Source organism: Adelges cooleyi, unplaced genomic scaffold (assembly GCF_023614345.1).
Source record: "Adelges cooleyi isolate 19-005CV unplaced genomic scaffold, UGA_ACOO_1.1 ACOO_flye_CR_arks_rails_tigmint_CR_PRNA_247, whole genome shotgun sequence".
Taxonomy (NCBI): domain Eukaryota; kingdom Metazoa; phylum Arthropoda; class Insecta; order Hemiptera; family Adelgidae; genus Adelges; species Adelges cooleyi.
In genome coordinates, this window is record NW_026095912.1 from 2201896 (window position 1) to 2219399 (window position 17504).

Genomic DNA, 17504 nt, shown 5'->3' on the forward strand with positions numbered 1-17504 from the left:
TCAGTACGTTAGCGATGATCACGATGTTTTCCTGGGATCTTTTCGTGAAGTACTTGGAGTACAATTCCTTCACACGATTCAGCGACAAATGTGGTTCGGTCAACAGTTGGTCCGACCCAGCCTGATACCTCGTCAACGTCTCGTCGGTCATCATTGTCTGCAAATCGCGAACCCGAATCCTGCCCACAGCATTGTCGTCAAGATCCTGCTGCTTAGGGATTTGATCATCATAGTACTCCATAGCTGCTGTCGTATCATTTACAAACATGGCTTCAAAAATGTCGTTTTCGATTTTGGGGAAGTCAGGTGTAGATACCAAAGTGTTTGTTCCGAAAAAGTTGAGATGCTCCGTCAAATCTTCTATTTTCACATCGGTTTTCAATTTTTTCTGACAAGGTTCGCTCGATTCTTCGGGATTCTCGTCGTCCGAATCACTGAAAAAATGTATGTATACAATTCAATGTCTACTTCTATTTGATTATATTTAGTTTGGGCGCAAATACTTTACTTACGATTCGATTAGGTCGATTGTTTCGCAATCCACCGGTTCCATCTTAACACTACCACAACTTCCTATGAATTTATTGGAATTTTTGCGAACCGTGTTGTTCGATTTCATTTTGTGTCTGCAACGCTGCTAGTCAAACATAATATTATCCGATATAAATGTTTTTATTAAAATGCCAAAAATATAAGTATGTACAATCAAAGCTACCAAACATTAGAAATCAGACTGTAGTTCGTTTGAATCTTGTCGTTAGTTCACTTGTCAACTGACTGAATGTTGTTTTTGATTTTTTTCTTTAAAGATCAAACAATTCAAACTAAATCTTTGCCATTGACGCAACTAGAGAGGGGGGCTAGGAAAGTTTAAATTCTTCTAAACTCGTTCTCAAGTAAGGTTTATAGTTTTTACTACAATTCCAAGGAAGTTTTCAGGGATTTTAAAAGGTCTGAACTTTCTTAAGTTAGGTCACTGACTTGACGCCAATAACCTTTGCCTACATTTGAGTTAGGTTAGGAAGTAAGTTAGAACATTATTAGTGTTTCCTAATTTATTATTAATTTTAAGTAAATAAATAATTTAGGTAATTAAGGAGTTGAAACCTCCACAAATAAATTGCAACTTGAAAAATTATAAATTACACGTTGGTAATTGCTTCGTTTATTTTAAGGGATTCATTTTTATTATTTATATATATTATTCTGTTTTTTTTTTTAAATATTACTGTAAACATTCCTTTATCTGAATTAAAGTTATGAACTTTTTCTATTTTTGGTATAAATTAAAATCGTACAGCAACGTCTTTCGATATAAAACTCAGCTTCAATTTATTATTTGTGTTTCTTTTTCATAAAACGAGGTGTTTGCTGTGTAGCATCTCATATAAATTACACTTGTTTGTTTATATTAAAACATTTTCTCTTAAAAGCCAAATAGTTGTATGAAAATGTTAGATTGGGGTAATTCAACCAATTAAAATGGGTATTAACTCGTTAAAAACTTTAAAGTTAGGTATTTTTTTTTTTAAAGAATTACTAAACAACCAGACAATTAAAAAGCCAGTAGAGTGGGGTCGTAGAGGTCACAAGTCTACAGATTTTATTATAACTGAAAGTGATAAAATCACTTTTAAATAAACGCTTCGATGCGAATCTGTGGATAGTATGTTCAAACTAGTTATAGTTATGTGATATTTCAATCTGCGAAAGTTTCAACACATTCATAGTTAAAATGGTTTAGAAGATATCGTGGGACCAGTAATAATGTACTTAAAATTTAATATTTAGTCTTGTGCAGGGTGGATACGATAAGGGTTGATCGTCTGTCTATAAAAATGTACTGTCATAGTTACCCATATATCGTAATAAACAATATAATGAAAATATTTTCATTACCTGTTGACTGTTGATTCACACACACACATAGCAACCAAGAAACTGACTACGGTCAAAGTGTAAATTTACCCTATTTTTGGGGGTTTTCCTTAATAAAAAAAAAAAATTGACTACAGATTTTTAAGAAAATTGTATATGTTATAGTTCCATTTTAGATCTACCTTTGGTCTAATTTTCATATCTAAATCTCTAAAACTTTGCTTGAAAAAGTGAAATAAAGAAAAAAATTCTATCCCTTCTAAGGGAAAGGGTTTATGATATTTTTTTGGTTTGTTAATGTTTATCGATAGTACTATGTTTGAAAAACAATTCACATAAACTTGGAACATTTTTGACTATTTTTAAAAAAGTTATAGAGCATCGTAATTTAAAGTTGAAAAGTTTGTAAAGTTTTTAGGAGTTTTTCTCGATTTTGATGGGAAAGGGGTGACTTTTTTTAATTTTTAGCCGGATAAAGTACCTTGCAGGTATGATTTCTGATCTATAGAGTTGCTACACGAAGAAATCGGTTCAGCGATTTACGAGATATCGAGGGTCCAGACACAAAAAAAAAAAAAAACACATCATTGTAAAAACAATACCTTCTCAGCTCCGCATCGAAGCTAAAAACTATAGAACAATCAATAAAACAAAAAATACCTATGTGCTAAAACTACATAGAGTAATAATAAAAAATGTAAGGTTTAGTTTTAAGCCATTTTTTTTTAATTTGCAGTCTAAAATTATTTTTTCTACGTTCAGTTCATCTGAAGCGAGCTCTTTTTATGTTGTTTAAAACGTCTCTATGAAACCAAATTTTTGTAGAAATAAAGCGCAACAAAACCCGACCTAAACATTATTCTTTGGTAGGGTTTTCTTAGGTTAAAAAAAATCCGTACTCACCTAGGGTGTGTCGACAGGAACGAACGGGCTGGTGTTGGTACAGAAACGCGCTCTCTTCTACACACTACAAAGGCAACTGTGCAGTCTGGGTCGGCCAGCGCTGAGAGCAAGCAATAGGGTGGCTGTACAAAGATTATTGATCCGAGGGTGGCAGTACTTGTTGTACAGACTGTTGTCGTTTGCGCCAGAAAATGTCGGATAACGCCGTCCACTTTACAAGTCTGGGGCGAATGACCTTTTATATCAATTCACACTTAAGCGTTTCCTCCGAGTAGCTCTATTTTTTAAAAATTATTATTAAAAAATTGAAATCCGTCCATCAGATACGCCATAAAATGGCTTCTACAAAAGTCATTTTTTTTTTATCAAACTTTCGCCGTAATTCGAAGAAAAATAACTTGGACGTCTTATAGCTAGAAAAACTTAATATTAGTTTACCTTAAAATTATTAGCCAATATTGATCAATTGTTGTCGATTGTATTGCCTAACCATTGCCCCTTAATAAATAGTGGTTTCCGTTGCCCTTATGCCGCGTTATGGTTGTTAATCGGCTGGTGAAAACCAAGACCAATTCTACGGAATTCATAAACAATAAGATATGAACAATAATAATTAATAAAAAAAAAAAGTCTGATTTATGATGGCATGAAACATTTTCACAACATGCGCCTGAAAGTATTTTTTTAGGCAAAATTCTACACACATACACAATATATAATGTTGCTTATGGAGATTTCATGGTATTGTCTTAGGATTTGCAAGAGAGGACTTAACATAGGTTATAACTTTAGTAGTAAAAACTTAATAGGCAATCTTAGTTGTATAATATTATATTACTGTTTTTTTTTTGGTTTTTCCTACGGCTTACAATTTCATAGTTCAATCGATAGTAGCCTTTAAAAAAAAAAACACTAATATTTCAGCTCAATTCTAAGTACTTCCTAATTAATTTTACTATTAACAATACCGGGTGATTCGTTATGGATAAGACACTCATTTTCTCGAAAAATAAATGCTATTTTGTAGTTTTTCTTTTTTAAAACATTTGATTTGTGATAATTTTAAATATTACAAAATTATACAAAATATTTACTTTTTTGTGAACTCTATCGACGTTTGAAACTTAAATGGTATGGTATATATATTTTTTTAAATTAAGAATAACTTGCTAATAATATTGACCGATGATCAGTTTGGAATAATTACTTATTTATTTTTAATATTTTTCGGATACCAGTTGAACGGGTTAATTCACTCTCACAAAGAAATTGACAAAACAAACTTTTTCAAGTAATTGAGAAGTTTTTAATGTAAATGTGATTTTTTTTTATAATGAACAATCATTTAAATATTTATTTTTGTAAGGATTATTCATGAACCGTATCTACGTAAGTTGTACAAATAAATTAGTTTCGTTCATTCACAATCGTACAAACGTTATTAAGTCTAACCGATTCCCTTATGTTATAAGTTATTACAATTAGGTTTCTTAATAAAATAATGTTTCAAATTGATGCAGTTTTACCGTTACATTTAAAATAAACATGAAATTTGTATTAACAATAGTATTGTTAATACATTTATTAACTATTGTTAATAAATTGTAAATAGGAAAATAATAATAGTACTAGCTAAGTCTCTAACATGCAAAAAATAAAAATAATAATAATTCCAACAATTTAGGAAGCGAACATTAGGTGTTACAGTTTAAAAACTAAGTATAGTTTGTACACAAATATAAAATGAAACTTAAAAGTGCTTATAGAAATAATTTCTAACAGTATGTACTTGAAAAATAAAAATGTTGTCTTTAAATTAACCCGGTGATTTAATTCTAAGGCGACGCTCAACTTTACAAAATATATTATTATATTTAATCTTTTAGAAAATAATTAACATATATTATAAGTACCGAGTATAAATATTTGTGGAATATACGTGTAATTAAATCATATTTTATAATATGTTTGGGTAATCGATATCACAAAAATAGTAATTACATTTATCACATTATACACTTTCATACGATTCGACGTCGTAATTCTGTGTTAAATCGTTAAACGCGATTTCACTATACATCAAACACTGTATAAAGTGCATAAAAATAGAATAATTTAGGCAGAGCTATTGTGTAACATTAACGGCGATGTCAGTCCATCTTTTCGGTACGTATTTGCCAAAATTGTGTGCGGTATTTTATCCAAATCGTCAATACGTCGAATCCCATTTGTAGCCAACTCCATACAGGAACAATTTTTGAGCCTACAATAACAAAACAGAAAAAAGAACCCTTTAGACTTTTTTTTCTATAATATCATGTCAAATGACTTGTACAGAAGGGCTAGTTAAATAATACATATTTCAATAACTATCGATATTGTTATAGTATAACTATTCCGATAAGTTGTTAATATATTTAAACAAATTTATTGAGGGGAAGAAAACAATTCCTGCGTAAATAAATATAATGTTTGTTGAAAGTACCTTCTATTTCTGTCCAATTGACAGACACTTCGGCTAAGCTCATGTTTAATTTTTCTGCGATGAACAACATCTCTACGTCGAAAGCCCTAAAAAAAAAAAAAACACCAATTATTAGACATAAAACAATACTGGAATGTCTACGAATAAATGTACAATCAAATAATTTTTAAATATTCGAAGAAATTAAAGTATTTGAAAATGAAGAGTAAATTTGTCAAACGTTCTAAGTGCCTAAGTATAAAAATTGAACTTTATAATTTGATTTGTATTTTATTCATTACTGAAAACACTTTAACATATTTTTGAGTTTTAAATATGATTGCTTTTTGTTATAAATAACTATTCCTTACTTGAAAAATGTACAAAATTGTTTCCGGTAATGAATAAAATACAAATCAAATTATAAAGTTCAATTTTTATACTTGGCACTTAGAACGATTGACAAATTCACTCTTCAAATATACTTTAAAGGTATTAGTATTTGTTATTGAATACTTAGGGTTTATATATTTTTTTTAACCGTTATATTTGCCAATTGTCCAATTGTCAAGTATAAATCAATCCAATTGCTGATCAACGGTTATTTTATTTAGGATAAAATATTTGTTTAATACTTAGTAAATAATATGATGTATTAAAAATTAAGTTAATTTTATTGTTTCTATAAAAAAAAATGTAATTTATATTAAACTTTTCTGTTTTATTTATATTAAATTACGGTTAAAATGTGCCGTATACTTACTTGAATTTTTTTAAGAAATAATTTTTAAATACAAAAAATAAAAAACATTTTCGAGTATACATAAAATTTAAATACAAACACAATGTTATCTTACCAACGGTCTACGTGTAAATTGCTGAACAAAACGCGGGCGGCCGGTCGGGTGAACATTTTGAAACCGCACTGCGTGTCTCTTATCGTACGAACTCCGAATGTCCAGACCAGAGTGTGAAACCCGTGCATTAATACAGTGCGAAATATGCTTCTCGTAGCAACAGCGTCTTGTTCTAAATGTGCACGAGATCCGCAAACTACGGCACATACGTTGTCGCTGTTGTCTGAACCGGATTCTATAATGCAATTAATGTAAATGCTCTTAATAAAAATTGACAAATTTATTACACTTAACGGGACAACAACAAAGACGGTTGATAAAATTAATATCACATTTAACATCATTAGTGTTTTGTATTAGACCAGTTTGAAATCAATAAAAAAAATTTAAAAAAACCATCGGTAATTATAAAGAATTAAAATAATGGTTGACTTTGCGATAATAAATTAACGTGCATAATCCCTGACATAATCTACATTTACTATTAATTTGAAAATTAGGGAACTTGGTAAATAATCCCTTTTTGAAACAATCGTGTACTTAAAACTAAAGAAATTAAATTGACATTATACTATTGTATACGTATTTCAACGGTTAAGGACTTTAAAGCTATTTATGTGGAAAATAAAATAACATTTTGTAGCAATAAAAAACAAAATCAACGTGTTTGTTTTAATGTATGATTTTGCTTAAAATATTATTTAAAAAAACTATTTTTTCGATTTTAAAAGTACAGAATATTGTGTTTTCATATTGGGTAAAAAAAAAAAAGGTTAATAGTCTTAATGCAAGTGACATTAAAATCATAAATAAGATTATTTCTTTTATTACGAGCAATCATAATTAATTTAAAATTGTGTACATATTAACAAATGTGTGTATAAAAAAAAAAAAAGACTATTAAGAGACTACAAAATTAAATAGGACTCTTTTCCTAAGTTGTTCAGAGTAAATTCTTTAATATATTTATTTGAGTTTAAAATAAATTGCACGGTGAATGTAGAAACTAAAAGTCACAAAATAAATAATTATTAAATTGACAAAGATAATATTGTTACAAAGCATTTTTTTTTAAAGTTTAATTGTTAAAAGTAATTTTTTTTTTTTGATACTCGGAGCAACAGGTTTTTGTCTTTCTTTAATTTCTTAACTTTTTTATACACTTTCAAAGACAATATTTTTTTAAGAATAGTAAAACCCTTTACATTCACGTCACATTTAACAAAAATGATTAAGTGTAATTTATAAATATTTAATAGATTTTATTAAACATTTTTTTTTTAATTAAAAATTAAATTTTTAATTTAAGGAAAATCATTTCAATAACTAATTGAAATTTCGCATATATTAATTTTAAATTGATTTTTGAAATTCGTTATAATAAATATTATTTGACATTTTTTTTAAACTATTATTATGTTTTAGATGTACCTTCAAATTGTGACATAAAAATCGAGTTACAAATTTTTTGGTCGGTCATTTCAAAGGGATATAAATTGTTTACTTTTTATGAGATTATCCATCGCCGCTTCTAATTTGACGATGTCTTCGAATTTGGTAGCACCATCGGCGTCGGCAAATAATAACAAGCGTCCTCGAGCACTTTGCATTCCCTTTGGAAATGAGACAATACATCCAAATTATTTTTATAATAATATAATGGTACGTAACAACTAAGAAAGTTTGTAAAATTACCAGGCAAACCGCACCACCTTTACCGCGATTAGTGGTCAACTGCAGCAGTCGGACACGATCAGCGCCATACTTTTCGACATACTCCATAGCCACGCTACACGTTTTATCGGTGCTGCCGTCACTAACGATGATCACTTCGAATGTAGACTTGTACACGGTGGTCAAGTAATGGAGACACGAGTCCAACATAGGTCTTACTGTGGGAACAAAAAAATAGTAAACTTATGTGATCGGCTCGACAATCTTAACTAATTTTATTCTCTCGAATTGAATATTAATAATTGCACGACTTACGTCTGTCTTGTTCGTTGTACGCCGGCACTACTACGGATAGATCGACGCTGTGGTCTTCCGACAGACTGGGAAACCGAACGCTTTTGCCGTTTTGGTCGACGAAAAATTGTTCTTCGTCTTTTCTACGTCTGTCCGCGTACGGAGTGCTGTCCACAAACAAGAGCCAGCACGCCAGGCAAAATGACATTATCTGTAAATTAAAAAAAAACAATAAAGGTCCGGTTGGAAATCGGCAACGATCGATAGGCCAGACAAGTATTGTCGTTACGCTTACTACGGCGGCTACGACTATCCCCACTGAAGCGGCGGCTACTAGCCAACCGATCATCGTGTATGTAAGTGGACTTTGAATCAAAACTGCAAACAATCACAGCATACACGTCATTCTTGTTTTAATCTTTTTTTTCTTCCACCTCCCAAGTCTGTTTTGCCTGTTTAGTCTGAGTATTTGCCGAGTTTGCAAAAGCTCTTCTAAACGCGAAAGATAGATAAATTTATTGGAAACGTTGATTTTTGTTTATTACTACGAAATAGCATACGAATTGAGATAATACTACGAGTTATCAAAATATTATATTTTTATTCATACCGATTTTACCCACGTAGCCGGTTGCAGCAGCTGTTGGCCGCTACTTAAAGTTTGAGTAATTAAATGTTGAAAAAACCACTTAAAATTAATCTATTATATAGATTACGTTTGCGACGAAAAAGATTTAAATGTTTTAAATAGTAAATTTTTATTAAAAATGAAAAATTGACGGTTTATAAAAAAAGAGCTACAACAGAATGTTATGCCAGTTGCCACATTCGGTTTGGGTTCGTGACAAATTAAAAATAACAGAGCATAGGTAAGTCGGCGGCTGGTGACGACGGCAAAATGGCCGCGGGTGACCGCGTATATTTCGTTACCGGCCAACTGCGACAGCCATTTTGTGTGAACTGATAACGCCAATTGCCGACATACCTTTGTTTTTTAGCCATTCGTTATCGGTTTATTTAGATAAGCGATATCACGTTCCGTCGGATCAAAGCCGAAAACCAATTTTATTTTATTTATTATATTTTATTAATTTTCAATTAAATAAAAACAATTAAGTATTTTATTATACCTTCGTACGGTTTTTTAAAAAATATATATATAATAGTCTCGGTATTTCACACAATTATAACTAGGATATTGTGTTTTTATTTTTTTAAATCAAAATCAAGCGAATTCACTCGATTGTCAAGTGATAGAACGAGCGGTCAGAAATGGGTTGATCGACGTGTCTTTTTTGAAGTATAAAATTTCTCAGGACCACGAGAGTATTTGGAAAAACATGAATCTGTTGTACTATTTGTCTGTGTTGTTGCTCGTGGCACTCGTGTCGAGCGTACGCCATTACAACAAACGGCGTTTGAAACAGTTGAGGTAAGCCGTATTTTTGTTTTGAGAGATACAACTATAAATTTGTAATAATTGACTGGTTTTTTTTTTTGAAGGTCTGAAGTCAAAGAAATGTTTGAGCACGCTTATTATGGTTACATGCACAACGCTTACCCTTATGACGAATTGCGGCCGTTGACATGCGACGGAGTGGACACTTGGGGAAGGTATAGTGCTCGTCAATTTTTGTCGATAATAAAATGTAACTTTACTCGTTTTTCTAGCTATTCTTTGTCTTTGATCGATTCCTTGGACACTTTGATCGTAATGGGCCTGCACGAAGAATTCAACAAGGCGGTCGATCGTCTAAGGTTAAATATATCGTTTGACGCCGACATTAATGTTTCCGTTTTCGAAACAAACATCAGAGTCGTTGGAGGACTACTTAGTGCTCATATGCTATCGCACAGGTAAGCGCAGTGAAAACTTAGGATTCTTTAACAGCTACAATCAATATTAATTTAAAAAAAAAAAAAACGGAGTCATTCTCTTAAATTTTTAATAACTATTATAATTTTCTTTGAAACTGGTGATTACTACAAATGTTATTTCGGTGCCTTCTCGTTGACAGAGCCTCGTCGGACTTAGAAATGGGATGGCCGTGTAATGGCCCTTTATTGCGTATGGCAGAGGACGTAGCCAGAAGGTTGTTGCCAGCGTTTAATACGCCGACCGGGATGCCATACGGTACTGTGAATTTACGATTTGGCGTACCAGAGGGCGAAACAACGGTGACTTGTACGGCTGGTGTTGGGACGTTTATTCTGGAGTTTGGCACACTAACACGCCTCACAGGCGATCCCGTATTCGAAGAGGTACGTACAGTAAAATGCACAATGCACGCAAAGCGCACTAAACACAAACGTGTCTTAGGTCGCTCTGAAGGCGCTCCATTCGTTGTTCCATCATAAATCCAAAATAGGATTGATGGGCAATCATTTGGACGTGGCCACCGGACAGTGGATTGCGCACGATTCGGGCATCGGAGGCGGTATAGATTCCTATTTTGAATATTTAGTCAAGGGTTCGCTGCTGTTCAACATGCCCCATCTGAGGAGCATGTTCGACGAACTGCGCAAACCGATCGATGAGTATGCGCTGACCAAAGGCGGCTGGTACTTTTGGGTTAGCATGAACAAGGGTCAAGTGACGATGCCGGTTTACCAGTCGCTTGAGTCGTATTGGCCGGGGTTGTTGAGTCTCATCGGTAACGTCGCGTCCAAAGTGGTCTGCTGTACGTTTCAATTAAATCAATCGTTTTTCTAGGCGACATAGACACTGCAATGAAGGCCATGACAAATTACCACGATGTGCTGAAAGTATACGGTTTCACGCCCGAAGTGTACAACGTACTCAATCAAGACGCTGTTCGAGACTCGTTTCCACTGCGTCCTGAGCTCGTCGAATCGGCCATGTATTTATACAAAGCCACTCAGGGCGATCCGTATTTGCTGGACATTGGCAGCGACCTATTGCAATCGATTCAGCACACCAGTCGTACGCGTTGCGGCTACGCTACGGTAATTACTGTTACATACTACCATCTAAGTGTACAACGCTTGAAATTTTTATTCCAAACGCTTCTAGATAAAAAGTTGCAAACAGCACACACTCCAAAACAGAATGGAATCGTTTTTCCTTGCAGAAACCACCAAGTACCTGTACTTGCTATTCGACCCCGACAATTTCTTACACAACGATGGCAGTCACGGAAAAGTATGGATGACCGCCACAGGCCGTGAGTGTATGATCGATGCTGGCGGGTTCATATTTAACACAGGTACCGACGGTGTAATTTGCTAAGTTTAATTGTATTTTAAATAATTTTGTGTTGTTATATTTTCCAATCAGAAGCCCACCCCATCGATCCCGGACTGCTGCACTGTTGTTACACACCGACCAACACTCGGCTACACGAAAAGCTCAGCAAGGAATACGTGCCACCAGCGTACGCTTTTGAAGAAGACAAAACCGAAAGCGTCCACACAGGTATTTCTGTGGCCTTTAAAATTGTACGATGGACAATTAAATAATTTAAAATGTGTTTACGCTAAGGTGACGTCGAATACATGACCGATAGTCATGAATATTCCCAACAGCAACATCAAGACCATCAACCCGAGTTCAAAAGCGATCATCCAGAACCTTTGTCGAGCAGTCCTCCGACAAAGTTATCATCTCTGTACGAGACCGACGACCAACAGCAACGAGGAAACGACGTACAGACCACACCGAGCACATTGGTTACGGGCACCGTAGAAAAAATTGATCGTGACCATGACAACGATGAAGATGACGACAAAGATGATGTACAACAATACACTCATGTGCCGACGACCAAAGACTTCTACTATCGTCACGACGACTCGGACGACGAAGACGACGAACCGAGCTGGCAGTTGAAACAACAACAATGGATGTCGTCGTTGCAAAAGCAGTTCAACGGCACCAATTATCAAACGTTAACGTGTCGAATGACAAACAACTACTATACCGCATTTCGTTGGTGACTCGACAATAATAATTGCAAAATTGTGTATACCGAAAAAGATTTTTGTTTTAACAATTAGAAAATCATTTAAATATGTTAGAAAAAAACTTTTAAAAAATAAATGCTCATAAAAGTATTTTGAAAAAATAAAAAATTGGTCTTCTAGCCCTCGTAGAGAATTATGTGTTATACTATATAACAAAAAAAACTTGTTAAAATCGTTTCGGTAAACAAAAAAAAATTTGACGCTTTCGTTCCCCTCGAGAAACTTTGTCATAAATAATAATTTGTCAATTTTTTTTTATCAATTATCAATGATAAATAAATTTATCTTGAACAACCTTTTTTTTTGACTTTGCCAAAATAATATTATAATATGATATTTATTCATCGCTTCGCTTTAGAAAAAAAATCATTCCAATAATGACCGACTAAGTCTGTGTCAAAAATGTTAACAGTTGTTGTATTTTTTAACTAGAAAAATTGTAAAAATTAAAGTTTAATTTCAGTTCAGATATGTTTTCTACAAATTTTTCAATTATTTCATTGATTTTTGAGAATTGCATTTAAAACTTCAAATGTCTAAATAAATATACTCATATAATAATAATAAGACGATTTTTTTTCCAATACTTTATTTTAATACTTTTTTACACACACAAATACAATTATAGTTTTATTTTTGTAAATAATTTGTTTATAATTTAAAAGTTATTTCCACGTCGTATCGAACCTGTTCAACTTATTACATTTATTATATATAATGGAAGTATTTAAAAAAAAAGAATAATAATACACAGTAAGTTATGGGACACACAAAAAGTAAATGCATTGGGACACACACAAAAAAAAGAAGATAATTTATATCATTTGTTTTTCTTAAGTTATTAAATGCAATTGCCGTTTGGAATAAAATATAGTTAAAATTCGGTTTTGATGATCCCCAAATCACATTTCCAAAGTTCCTTGATGATTTGAAGGGCGCAATCTCTCTTGGCCTTTTTCTTCGATGGAAATCCTGTAATGAAAAATAAAGTGTACATAAGTATTTTTACAATAATATTGTGTCAATAAAAAAAGTTTACCAATGTTGACCGTTGTTTGTGTAACGTTAAACAAAACGATAGCGACAATTTCAACGTCGTCCAATAAAATATTAAAATATTATATATTTTATAAATGCAATCGAATCGATAAACATAATAAAAACTAATTTTTTGTTTCAGTTTTTGAAGTTTATTCTTGTTTATGTGGGTGGACATGTTTTATTTGTTGAGATATTACAATAGGTTATGTTTCATAATGGGTTTTTAAAGCTGATAAAAATAATACAAAACATCAGAAGTTTTTGTCTACATATTTATGAAATGAACATAATATAAGAGATGAAGATGCAAAGTTTCTAAGTGTTGAAAAATCATGTACCCACAAGTGTAGGGAAAAAATGATCTTATGTCGGATGGATCACACTGTATGTATTATTATTACATTATACACCCAAAAATTGGGCTCAGAACGGTTATTTTACAAATTACAATGAGACTTGAGACAAATTACAAACTGATAAGACTGTTTTTATTAAAATATTCTTAAACTTTGTTTGCAAACATCAACAGCTAATGTGCTGTTTGTTATAACTTTTGAATTGAACAAATTCAGTGTAAGTACTATTTAAAAAAAATGTTCAACACAATACAATAGGAGTTGTTAAACGTTGTCAGGTGTTGTCTTGTCTCGTGTGTGTCCAGATTTCAATTGTTTGAATTATTATCGACAAAAACAATAAGTACAGATACCTGTTGAGCTAAAGGTCTTGCCGTTTATCATAGAGACACAGTCGAAACGAGGAACTTTGTTGAATTGTGTGACTTCTGCCTGTCTTATGTAGAACATTATATCAGGAATCTTTTTATAAAGCAAGTCGACAGGGTTGTACTGGGCAGCGTCGTTTGGCAGTTGTTTGATCGTAGTCACTTGGCCTTGCATAGGCTAGAATTTTCAACAAAACCGCATATTTTGAATTATTGTCAATTTTTATTATTAATGTGGCATTCCAAAGGCAGAATATTAATTGTTATAGAAGTCTAAAAGCAAAAAACCCAAATCATTTCGGAGACAATGTCATAGTCCTTTAAAAAAATAAGTATTGCGTATGGTACCATTTGTCGTTCCTTATTTCAATGCATTGACATTCATATAAAATATCTATAAGTTTAATGTTAACTGATTTTATTACCAAACGCGCAAAGAGAGAGTAGATTAAACCCTGTACATTTATTTGTAATAATATGTAACTTTACACAGAAGTGACTGATAAACTACTACTGCAATAATGTCGTAATCGATTTGAAAAATATTAACTTGAAAAAACAGTTATAACCGTATTTTTAAAAATGTGATTTTAAATGTTTAACTAAATACAAGGTTTATCCAAAAAAGGATATTATGCCATTGTCTCCAAAATCGTTCGGTCATCTTAACGTCCTCCTCTCTTAAGACTATCTACCACTCTACGTTTGACTTTTAACGTACATAAATTTTGAACAAGCTTTGACTATAATTGTCTTGGTGTGCTGATTTGGCTTGGTGTGATGATTCGTCTTGGTCGGCTCGTTGTTTCCAGTTGATAATTAATTTGTGCAATCCCAACGAAGCGAAATGAGCCCATGGGAAATGTTCTGTGGGACCACTTTCAGGCATATTTGACCAAACAGCGTCCAAATTTAGCCCAGCACCATCGCCGTTAGCTATATAGTTTGGTAAAATAAAATATTTTATTGGCATCGTATTGTTATAACAAGGCAAAGTGGTTAAAATGTTGAGAATTTTACCAAACGGTAGGTACTATAGAAATACCGTTCCAAATTCCAATGGAAAATTATTTATATATATAAATTTTTTATTTAAAAACAACCCATACAAATAATTGAGCGCGATAAGTTTTTTAAAATTGTATATTTAATATTTGGCTTGGATAGCATAAATAGAGAAAGACACCTCAACTAATTGTATGTAGAAAGTTAAAATTTAAATTTAAAAAACCATCCAAATTGATTGGTATCAAGACACGGTCATTTGGATACTAAAACAAAGTTCAAAAAATCAAAACAAAAAAAAAAAATAAATTGTTCGAATAGTTTGCTTATGGAAACGTGCAAATAAACAATATTTTTTATTATTTCTTACCTAACCAGTCGTTTGGAAGACGTTTCTGTGAGAAATGTGCACACAACAATAATAATATTGTTGTTATTATATACATATTAAAAATGATTATTAATTGTGCAATCGTTAACTCCGAATAGTGAGAGAAGAATTTTTAAAAAGCAATACATATCTATACACACATAATACTGATTCAAAGTGCATTTGAGTAAATTGTTTTTTTAGTAATACAAGTAAGATTATTACATTATTCAACTGTCTGACAGACAAGTTGTAGGTATATATACCTATATATTTTTTTCAACTTTCAAAGCTTGTAAGTATTCAAATGACCGTGTTTATAAATCCCGAACAGTTACGTTAATAAAAATTCAATAAGCCAATTTTTGCTTCTCGACATTGATAGAACACACGCTTACAAAGTTTTGTATTCAATTGTTTCTCCAATAAATAGCGAAAATAATTCTCGCACGCCTTTTGTTTAGCCATTGACTTGTTCGCGTGCCGTCCCTTGAAAACTTGACCGTCCACCTAAGACAAATCCAATTCAATGTACCATTATATTACTATCATAACGGGTGTAAAAAATTTGAAATATTTTTTAGGTACATTTACCTCGAAGCAGGCAGTGTTAAACACACACTGTCCTTGGTCACACTTGTACACGTTGATGGTTGTACCTTTGCACAATTCGTTGAACACCATCAACGGGGCTTTCGGTTTGACCAGACGACGTAATTTCGCATTAAACCTGTTTCTCCTTTCCTCCCTGATTTGCTCTGTGAAAAATATATAACAATAATCACACAGTTAACAACACATACATACATATAAATACAGTTTAGGCATAAATATACCACCGGGTTATTAATAATAACAGTTACTATCAATTGGCAAAATGGCCGCGTAAGGGGATATCAATGTTTGTATTTTTTTTTTTTACTACTTCCCCGTGCGCCGCCATTTGTAATGATTAACCTGGTATATTTAAGCCACGACCGTGTGACCAAACAACATACGGGGTCTCTTTGGCACATTTGGCTCGTTTGAATCATTTGAATCATTTGGCTCATTTGGCTCGTTTGAATCATTTGGATCATTTTGCTCATTTTGCTCATTTGGCTCGTTTGGCTCGTTTGGCTCGTTTGGATAATTTGGATCGTTTGGATCATTTGGCTCGTTTGGCTCGTTTGGCTCGTTTTGCTCGTTTGGCTCATTTGGATCATTTGGCTCATTTGGCTCATCTGGCTTATCATTTGTAATAATCTTGACTAATGAAAAGGTGGAACTGCTCTCCTTGGAACTGCTCTCCTAGCGGAGGTTGGAAAACATCATAAAAATAAATTATCATCTTAAATAAATATACAAGGTAAATGCAAAAATTATTAATAATAAATAACCGTTGTATTATATTGAATTACTCGATTTATCCGTTTACTATAGATTCAATTAACAAACATTGTCGTCCATCTACATTTTATTAGCTTTATAGCTCGAAATCTGATAAAAAATAAAATCTAATGCAATGAAAACGTTCTGTTACACGAGTTTAGTAAAATTGGTCGACATTTCGATAAAGTTACACCTTTTATACACCTATACATAATAATTAGTTTTTGTATCTATAAATTAATAGTTTTTTAGTTTATTCAACACACAGTTAAACTTTATAATTTTAACGAATTAATAAACATCTAATTTAATATTTGACGGAAGAAATTAGTCTTAAGTGTGGTGTATCGTATAAAGCCAGACTGTACATAATTAAATGCATCATAAACAATTATGGGAGTTTTTTTATTTATAAGATAAACACATTAGTATAACTTATACCTAATCTAATTTAATTGCATTTATAAGCGACTATAGTCCGTGTTAAATTAATATTACAGATAGGTATATCTAAAGTAGAAAAATATGTACTTACTTGCAAATCTTTATATGGAAAATTAAAGTACCTCATAGGCCTCCTCTTCTTCTTCATATTAACAGCAGGTATAGGTACACGCTACTCAGTAGGTTACACACTTACTTCTTACACTGTACTTGTACTATGCTGTTCACCTTAAGATTGAAGTATTGATCAGCTTGGCCTGACGAAAGTCGACACCACTGCGCAGTGCGCATCCTACAGCCTCGACTTGCGGCGACGGGGGCTAGTGTTGCCACGTGTACGGTAATTACCGCGGCCGTACGGTAATTACCGTAGCCGTTTTGTCTCGATATGAGATAAGAAGCAATGTATAGAATAATTGCGGAACTATACAAAGAGCCACACATGGAAACAGTACTGCGATATAGAAGACCAAAAAAAAATAAAAAAGGTGGATA

General features: G+C 32.5%; 3 protein-coding genes across 4 annotated transcripts; 1 reads left to right on the plus strand and 2 right to left on the minus strand.

Annotated features, from left to right (window-relative positions):
* Positions 1-3973: 3973 nt before the first annotated feature.
* On the minus strand, positions 3974-8906 carry LOC126837098 (dolichyl-phosphate beta-glucosyltransferase). 2 transcript variants are annotated; one of them, XM_050570892.1, is made up of 8 exons: positions 8681-8906; positions 8366-8562; positions 8092-8281; positions 7798-7994; positions 7607-7715; positions 6103-6337; positions 5267-5352; positions 3974-5044 (listed from the first exon to the last, which is right to left on the minus strand). In XM_050570892.1, exons 2-8 carry the CDS (start codon positions 8417-8419, stop codon positions 4932-4934), a joined length of 984 nt encoding a protein of 327 aa, XP_050426849.1. In that variant the 5' UTR covers positions 8420-8562; positions 8681-8906; the 3' UTR covers positions 3974-4931. The 2 variants fall into 2 exon arrangements, with proteins under 2 accessions (XP_050426849.1, XP_050426850.1); XM_050570893.1 differs by having other exon boundaries at positions 8366-8614.
* Positions 8868-12523, plus strand: LOC126837094 (ER degradation-enhancing alpha-mannosidase-like protein 2). The gene is made up of 10 exons (XM_050570888.1): positions 8868-8907; positions 9301-9502; positions 9574-9684; positions 9742-9927; positions 10089-10332; positions 10391-10724; positions 10784-11037; positions 11105-11297; positions 11369-11506; positions 11573-12523. Exons 1-10 carry the CDS (start codon positions 8883-8885, stop codon positions 12025-12027), a joined length of 2142 nt encoding a protein of 713 aa, XP_050426845.1. The 5' UTR covers positions 8868-8882; the 3' UTR covers positions 12028-12523.
* Positions 12524-12744: 221 nt separating this feature from the next.
* Positions 12745-17192, minus strand: LOC126837096 (uncharacterized). Its single transcript, XM_050570891.1, has 7 exons — positions 17101-17192; positions 16193-16484; positions 15789-15952; positions 15593-15704; positions 14541-14755; positions 13805-13997; positions 12745-13026 (listed from the first exon to the last, which is right to left on the minus strand). The coding sequence occupies exons 1-7, from the start codon at positions 17155-17157 to the stop codon at positions 12929-12931; spliced, it is 1131 nt and encodes a 376-aa protein (XP_050426848.1). The 5' UTR covers positions 17158-17192; the 3' UTR covers positions 12745-12928.
* Between the last annotated feature and the right edge of the window lie 312 nt (positions 17193-17504).

Coding starts and splice junctions, on each gene's coding strand:
- LOC126837098 (XM_050570892.1), bottom strand. CDS start 8,419: ATGATCGGTTGGCTAGTAGCCGCCGCTTCAGTGGGGATAGTCGTAGCC. Junction 6,338..7,606: donor GATGGATAATCTCATAAAAA/GTAAACAATTTA, acceptor ATTGCATTATAG/AATCCGGTTCAGACAACAGC. Junction 5,045..5,266: donor CAATTGGACAGAAATAGAAG/GTACTTTCAACA, acceptor TTGTTATTGTAG/GCTCAAAAATTGTTCCTGTA.
- LOC126837094 (XM_050570888.1), top strand. CDS start 8,883: ATGCCAGTTGCCACATTCGGTTTGG. Junction 9,685..9,741: donor GGAGTGGACACTTGGGGAAG/GTATAGTGCTCG, acceptor TCGTTTTTCTAG/CTATTCTTTGTCTTTGATCG. Junction 10,333..10,390: donor GCGATCCCGTATTCGAAGAG/GTACGTACAGTA, acceptor AACGTGTCTTAG/GTCGCTCTGAAGGCGCTCCA.
- LOC126837096 (XM_050570891.1), bottom strand. CDS start 17,157: ATGAAGAAGAAGAGGAGGCCTATGAGGTACTTTAATTTTCCATATAAA. Junction 16,485..17,100: donor TTCCATATAAAGATTTGCAA/GTAAGTACATAT, acceptor AACCTCCGCTAG/GAGAGCAGTTCCAAGGAGAG. Junction 13,027..13,804: donor CAAGACCTTTAGCTCAACAG/GTATCTGTACTT, acceptor TTTTCATTACAG/GATTTCCATCGAAGAAAAAG.